Here is a 7,500-nt window from a genome sequence, read left to right on the forward strand (position 1 = left end):
GCCTCATACTGGGGTTTCTCTCACACCACTTATCTGAGTTCCTCTAGCCTCATACTGGGGTTCCTCTCACACCATTTATCTGAGTTCCTCTTGCCTCATACTGGGGTTCCTCTAGCCTCATACTGGGGTTCCTCTCACACCACTTATCTGAGTTCCTCTAGCCTCATACTGGGGTTCCTCTAGCCTCATACTGGGGTTCCTCTCACACCACTTATCTGAGTTCCTCTAGCCTCATACTGGGGTTCCTCTCACACCACTTATCTGAGTTCCTCTAGCCTCATACTGGGGTTCCTCTAGCCTCATACTGGGGTTCCTCTAGCCTCATACTGGGGTTCCTCTCACACCACTTATCTGAGTTCCTCTAGCCTCATACTGGGGTTCCTCTCACACCACTTATCTGAGTTCCTCTAGCCTCATACTGGGGTTCCTCTCACACCACTTATCTGAGTTCCTCTAGCCTCATACTGGGGTTCCTCTCACACCACTTATCTGAGTTCCTCTAGCCTCATACTGGGGTTCCTCTCACACCACTTATCTGAGTTCCTCTAGCCTCATACTGGGGTTCCTCTCACACCACTTATCTGAGTTCCTCTTGCCTCATACTGGGGTTCCTCTCACACCACTTATCTGAGTTCCTCTAGCCTCATACTGGGGTTCCTCTAGCCTCATACTGGGGTTCCTCTAGCCTCATACTGGGGTTCCTCTCACACCACTTATCTGAGTTCCTCTAGCCTCATACTGGGGTTCCTCTCACACCACTTATCTGAGTTCCTCTAGCCTCATACTGGGGTTCCTCTCACACCACTTATCTGAGTTCCTCTAGCCTCATACTGGGGTTCCTCTCACACCACTTATCTGAGTTCCTCTAGCCTCATACTGGGGTTCCTCTCACACCACTTATCTGAGTTCCTCTAGCCTCATACTGGGGTTCCTCTCACACCACTTATCTGAGTTCCTCTAGCCTCATACTGGGGTTTCCTCTCACAGCGGTCACATGGGTATTCTCTTTAGCGAGGGTCAGTAAGGCAAAGCTGCTGTGTTGTGGAGGTCAGAAAGGTTCTACGAGGTTAAAAGGTCAGAGTTGACAGGTTAAAGAGAGAGAGCGAGCGCTGTGTGGTGAAGTCCTTCCTTACGGCAGACACTTCCTGCTGCAGGTCGGCAGCCTTCTGCTTAAGCTCCTCCCCCTGGACCTCTCTCTGAGACAGCTCCTCCTTCAGCTGCTCTACCTGTCAGGAGAGTCAGTTACCTGGCTGTTACCAGGACGATAAGCACCACCACCAATCAGGAGCCATGATGTAGGCAACACAGGGCCAATCAGTAACCAGCTTTTGGACAGCCAATCAACAACCACCTTGCATACAAGATGGTCTTTTCTATAGAACCTTGGAAAAGTTTCCACAAGCAGTCAATCATTGGTAACAAGAACACAATAGTCGATGAACACATGGTTGTCTCTAGTGTACAGGGCAGGATGCTGGTTCCACTAGAAAACACAGAGAACTGAAGACCAGATGGACACATGGTTGTCTCTAGTGTACAGGGCAGGATGCTGGTTCCACTAGAAAACACAGAGAACTGAAGACCAGATGGACACATGGTTGTCTCTAGTGTACAGGGCAGGATGCTGGTTCCACTAGGAAACACAGAGAACTGAAGACCAGATGAGCACATGGTTGTCTCTAGTGTACAGGGCAGGATGCTGGTTCCACTAGAAAACACAGAGAACTGAAGACCAGATGGACACATGGTTGTCTCTAGTGTACAGGGCAGGATGCTGGTTCCACTAGAAAACACAGAGAACTGAAGACCAGATGGACACATGGTTGTCTCTAGTGTACAGGGCAGGATGCTGGTTCCACTAGAAAACACAGAGAACTGAAGACCAGATGAGCACATGGTTGTCTCTAGTGTACAGGGCAAGATGCTGGTTCCACTAGAAAACACAGAGAACTGAAGACCAGATGAACACATGCTTGTCTCTAGTGTACAGGACAGGATGCTGGTTCCACTAGAAAACACAGAGAACTGAAGACCAGATGGACACATGGTTGTCTCTAGTGTACAGGGCAGGATGCTGGTTCCACTAGAAAACACAGAGAATTGAAGACCAGATGGACACATGGTTATCTCTAGTGTACAGGGCAGGATGCTGGTTCCACTAGAAAACACAGAGAACTGAAGACCAGATGAACACATGGTTGTCTCTAGTGTACAGGGCAGGATGCTGGTTCCACTAGAAAACACAGAGAACTGAAGACCAGATGGACACATGGTTGTCTCTAGTGTACAGGGCAGGATGCTGGTTCCACTAGAAAACACAGAGAACTGAAGACCAGATGAACACATGGTTGTCTATAGTGTACAGGGCAGGATGCTGGTTCCACTAGAAAACACAGAGAACTGAAGACCAGATGAACACATGCTTGTCTCTAGTGTACAGGGCAGGATGCTGGTTCCACTAGAAAACACAGAGAACTGAAGACCAGATGAGCACATGGTTGTCTCTAGTGTACAGGGCAGGATGCTGGTTCCACTAGAAAACACAGAGAACTGAAGATCAGATGAACACATGCTTGTCTCTAGTGTACAGGGCAGGATGCTGGTTCCACTAGAAAACACAGAGAACTGAAGACCAGATGAACACATGGTTGTCTCTAGTGTACAGGGCAGGATGCTGGTTCCACTAGAAAACACAGAGAACTGAAGACCAGATGCATCTGTCACAGAAGCTGAATGATAATCAACATGCTCTTTAGACAGAGTTCTGTACTGAGTCAGCTGTAGTTGTGTTGTTACCTTGTTCTTCATGAACTTGGAGTGGGATCTGTACACCTCCATTTGTTTCATCTCCTCCTCTCTCTCCTCAGTGCTCAGAGCCCCGTTAGACTTTAACATCTCAATCTCTTCCTCCAGGTCCCTCAGACCTCTCTCCAGAGACTGGACCTTAGAGTCCTACCACAAGAGAACACACACAGTTAGGCACACACACACACACACACACACACACACACACACACACACACACACACACACACACACACACACACACACACACACACACACACACACACACACACACACACACACACACACACACGCACACACACTTCCTCGAGGTCCAGGAACACCATTATAGTTATTTTATTGTGTTACTATTTCCTACTATTTCCTATTTTTTGCACATTTTTCACACTTTTTAACTCTGAATAGTTGGGAAAAGGCTCCTAAGTTAGAGTTTCACTGTAAAGGGTGACTCATATGACTCACGTTGTAATATTACAGTTTCTCACATTGTACAGGAAGTCAATCTCTCACCACATTGTACAGGAAGTCAATCTCTCACCACATTGTACAGGAAGTCAATCTCTCACCACATTGTGTAGGAAGTCAATCCCTCACCACATTGTACAGGAAGTCAATCTCTCACCACATTGTACAGGAAGTCAATCTCTCACCACATTGTACAGGAAGTCAATCTCTCACCACATTGTACAGGAAGTCAATCTCTCACCACATTGTACAGGAAGTCAATCTCTCACCACATTGTACAGGAAGTCAATCTCTCACAACACACACACCTTCATCTTGATGACGGTCTCACTTTGGCATTCTAAGTGAAACATGAGCATACACACTCTCTCTAACCAACCTCTCTCTCTCTCTCTCTCTCTCCCTCTCTCTCTCTCTCTTCCCTCTCTCTCTCTCTCTCACTCCTCTCTCTCTCTCTCTCTCTCTCTCTAACCAACCAACCTCTCTCTCTCTCTCTCTCTCTAACCAACCTCTCTCTCTCTCTCTCACCTCCCCCTCTCTCCCCTCTCTCTCTCCCTCTCTCTCCCCCTCTCTCTCTCTCTTCCCTCTCTCGCTCTCTCACTCCTCTCTCTCTCTCTCTCTCTCTCTCTAACCAACCAACCTCTCTTTCTCTCTCACCTCCCCCTCTCTCCCCTCTCTCTCTCCCTCTCTCTCCCCCTCTCTCTCTCCCCCTCTCTCCCTCTCTCTCTCTCTCTCTCTCTCTCTCTCACCTTCATCTCGATGACGGTCTGCAGGGCCTTGGTCTTGGCTGATTCAGGGGCTCCTTCATAGCTCCGTCGGTGCAGCTCCTGAGGAGAGACAGGGTACAGCATGGTGGTGGTTAGCACGCCCAGGACAGAACACAACAGCATAGTGACTGTCATCATGACCAGGAGAGAACCCAACAGCATGGTGACTGTCATCATGACCAGGAGAGAACCCAACAGCATAGTGACTGTCATCATGACCAGGAGAGAACACAACAGCATGGTGACTGTCATCATGACCAGGAGAGAACACAACAGCATAGTGACTGTCATCATGACCAGGAGAGAACACAACAGCATGGTGACTGTCATCATGACCAGGAGAGAACCCAACAGCAAAGTGACTGTCATCATGACCAGGAGAGAACCCAACAGCATAGTGACTGTCATCATGACCAGGAGAGAACCCAACAGCATAGTGACTGTCATCATGACCAGGAGAGAACCCAACAGCATGGTGACTGTCATCATGACCAGGAGAGAACACAACAGCATGGTGACTGTCATCATGACCAGGAGAGAACCCAACAGCATGGTGACTGTCATCATGACCAGGAGAGAACACAACAGCATGGTGACTGTCATCATGACCAGGAGAGAACATACAGCATGGTGACTGTCATCATGACCAGGAGAGAACCCAACAGCATAGTGACTGTCATCATGACCAGGAGAGAACCCAACAGCATGGTGACTGTCATCATGACCAGGAGAGAACCCAACAGCATGGTGACTGTCATCATGACCAGGAGAGAACACAACAGCATGGTGTGAGAGAGAGAGAGAGAGAGAGAGACAGAGAGAGAGAGAGAGAGAGAGAGACAGAGAGAGAAAGACAGAGAGAGACAGAGAGAGAAAGAGAGAGAGAGAGAGACAGAGAGAGAGAGAGAGAGAGAGAGAGAGAGAGAGAAAGACAGAGAGAGAAAGAGAGAGAGAGAGAGAGACAGAGCGAGAGAGAGAGAGTTGGGAGTTGAGAGTAATGGGAGTTGTACTGAGGGTCCCACAGAGAGAACTAATGGGAGTTGTACTGAGGGTCCTACAGAGAGAACTAATGGGAGTTGTACTGAGGGTCCTACATAGAGAACTAATGGGAGTTGTACTGAGGGTCCTACAAAGAGAACTAATGGGAGTTGTACTGAGGGTCCTACAAAGAGAACTACTGGGGGTTGTACTGAGGGTCCCACAGAGAGAACTAATGGGAGTTGTACTGAGGGTCCTACAGAGAGAACTAATGGGAGTTGTCCTGAGGGTCCTACAGAGAGAACTAATGGGAGTTGTCCTGAGGGTCCCACAGAGAGAACTAATGGGAGTTGAGGATTCCACATAGAGAACTAGGGCAGCCTTTCTAGTGGAGAAGACAGGACTAACAAAGGAGAGAGAGCTTCTGGTGCTGGGGGCGGTGGTGGAAATGGACTGTACAGTGCACACACACACACACACACACACACACACACACACGATGACTGTAAATGCATGGACACACACACAGACTCCCATAGATTCTCTTCCTCACATAAACAGAAAATAGACTCTGTGTGACATGTGGATGTATCCTTGTCAAATCATGTGGACATGTTTATTCTCTCCATCCAACGCTGTGTGTCTGAACCACTGCAGCCCGTTCAGTTCCACAGGAAAGTCCAGTAGAGCCCGTATATATATAGACATAATATGACATTTCAAATGTCTTTATTCTTTTGTAACTTCTGTGAGTGTAACATTTACTGGTCATATTTTATTGTTTATTTCACTTTATATATTATCTACCTCACTTGCTTTGGTAATGTTAACATATGTTTCCCATGCCAATAAAACCCTTAAATTGAATTGGAATTGAGAGGAGACAGACAGACAGACATTGCGCCTAATTTCTCAGCAATTGGCAATGTACACACCCACAGGGTGCACTTGCATGTCACAGGAGAGTGTTAAAGGGTACAGGGAGGTCAGAGAGATCTTTATGAGTTTACTGCTTACAACTCTTCTGCTAAGAAAAGACAAGGAGCAGCTACTGCTGTTCTCTAAATAATATAAAAACTATCTCCCTGACACCTCCCCTCTCTCTCTCTCTCTCCCTGACACCTCCCCTCTCTCTCTCTCTCTCCCTGACACCTTCCCTCCCTCTCTCTCTCTCTCTCCCTGACACCTTCCCTCCCTCTCTCTCTCTCTCTCCCTGACACCTTCCCTCCCTCTCTCTCTCTCCCTGACACCTTCCCTCCCTCTCTCTCTCTCTCCCTCTCTCCCTGACACCTTCCCTCCCTCTCTCTCTCTCTCTCTCTCTCCCTGACACCTTCCCTCCCTCTCTCTCTCTCTCTCCCTGACACCTTCCCTCCCTCTCTCTCTCTCCCTGACACCTTCCCTCCCCTCTCTCTCTCTCTCTCTCTCTCCCTGACACCTTCCCTCCCTCTCTCTCTCTCTCTCTCTCCCTGACACCTTCCCTCCCTCTCTCTCTCTCTCTCTCTCCCTGACACCTTCCCTCCCCTCTCTCTCTCTCTCTCTCTCCCTGACACCTTCCCTCCCTCTCTCTCTCTCTCTCCCTGACACCTTCCCTCCCTCTCTCTCTCTCTCTCTCTCCCTGACATCTTCCCTCCCCCTCTCTCTCTCCCTGACACCTTCCCTCCCTCTCTCTCTCTCCCTGACACCTTCCCTCCCTCTCTCTCTCTCTCTCTCTCCCTGACATCTTCCCTCCCTCTCTCTCTGTCTCTCCCTGACACCTTCCCTCCCTCTCTCTCTCCCTGACACCTTCCCTCCCTCTCTCTCTCTCTCTCTCTCCCTGACATCTTCCCTCCCTCTCTCTCTCTCTCTCTCTCCCTGACATCTTCCCTCCCTCTCTCTCTCTCTCTCCCTGACACCTTCCCTCCCTCTCTCTCTCTCTCTCTCCCTGACACCTTCCCTCCCTCTCTCTCTCTCTCTCTCTCCCTGACATCTTCCCTCCCTCTCTCTCTCTCTCTCTCCCTGACACCTTCCCTCCCTCTCTCTCTCTCTCTCCCTGACACCTTCCCTCCCTTTCTCTCTCTCTCTCTCTCTCCCTGACACCTTCCCTCCCTCTCTCTCTCTCTCTCCCTGACACCTTCCCTCCCTCTCTCTCTCTCTCGCTCCCTGACACCTTCCCTCCTCTCTCTCTCTCTCTCTCCCTGACATCTTCCCTCCCTCTCTCTCTCTCTCTCTCTCTCCCTGACACCTTCCCTCCCTCTCTCTCTCTCTCTCTCCCTGACACCTTCCCTCCCTTTCTCTCTCTCTCTCTCTCTCCCTGACACCTTCCCTCCCTCTCGCTCTCTCTCTCCCTGACACCTTCCCTCCCTCCCTCTCTCCCTGACACCTTCCCTCCCTCTCTCTCTCTCTCTCCCTGACACCTTCCCTCCCTCTCTCTCTCTCTCTCCCTGACACCTTCCCTCCCTCTCTCTCTCTCTCCCTGACACCTTCCCTCCCTCCCTCTCTCTCTCTC

General features: G+C 49.7%; 1 protein-coding gene across 1 annotated transcript in view; it reads right to left on the reverse strand.

Annotated features, from left to right (window-relative positions):
- Positions 1 to 7,500, reverse strand: part of LOC139379638 (ELKS/Rab6-interacting/CAST family member 1-like) — a 319,125-nt gene that overhangs the window by 209,937 nt on the left and 101,688 nt on the right. The window contains exons 7-9 of the mRNA XM_071122447.1: positions 4,020 to 4,097; positions 2,797 to 2,952; positions 1,134 to 1,226 (exon numbers count right to left, since the gene is read on the reverse strand). Of these exons, the coding sequence (XP_070978548.1) occupies positions 1,134 to 1,226; positions 2,797 to 2,952; positions 4,020 to 4,097 (327 nt within the window). The remainder of the gene's footprint in view (positions 1 to 1,133; positions 1,227 to 2,796; positions 2,953 to 4,019; positions 4,098 to 7,500) is intronic.

This window comes from Oncorhynchus clarkii, chromosome 21 (genome assembly GCF_045791955.1).
Source record: "Oncorhynchus clarkii lewisi isolate Uvic-CL-2024 chromosome 21, UVic_Ocla_1.0, whole genome shotgun sequence".
Taxonomy (NCBI): Eukaryota; Metazoa; Chordata; class Actinopteri; order Salmoniformes; family Salmonidae; genus Oncorhynchus; species Oncorhynchus clarkii.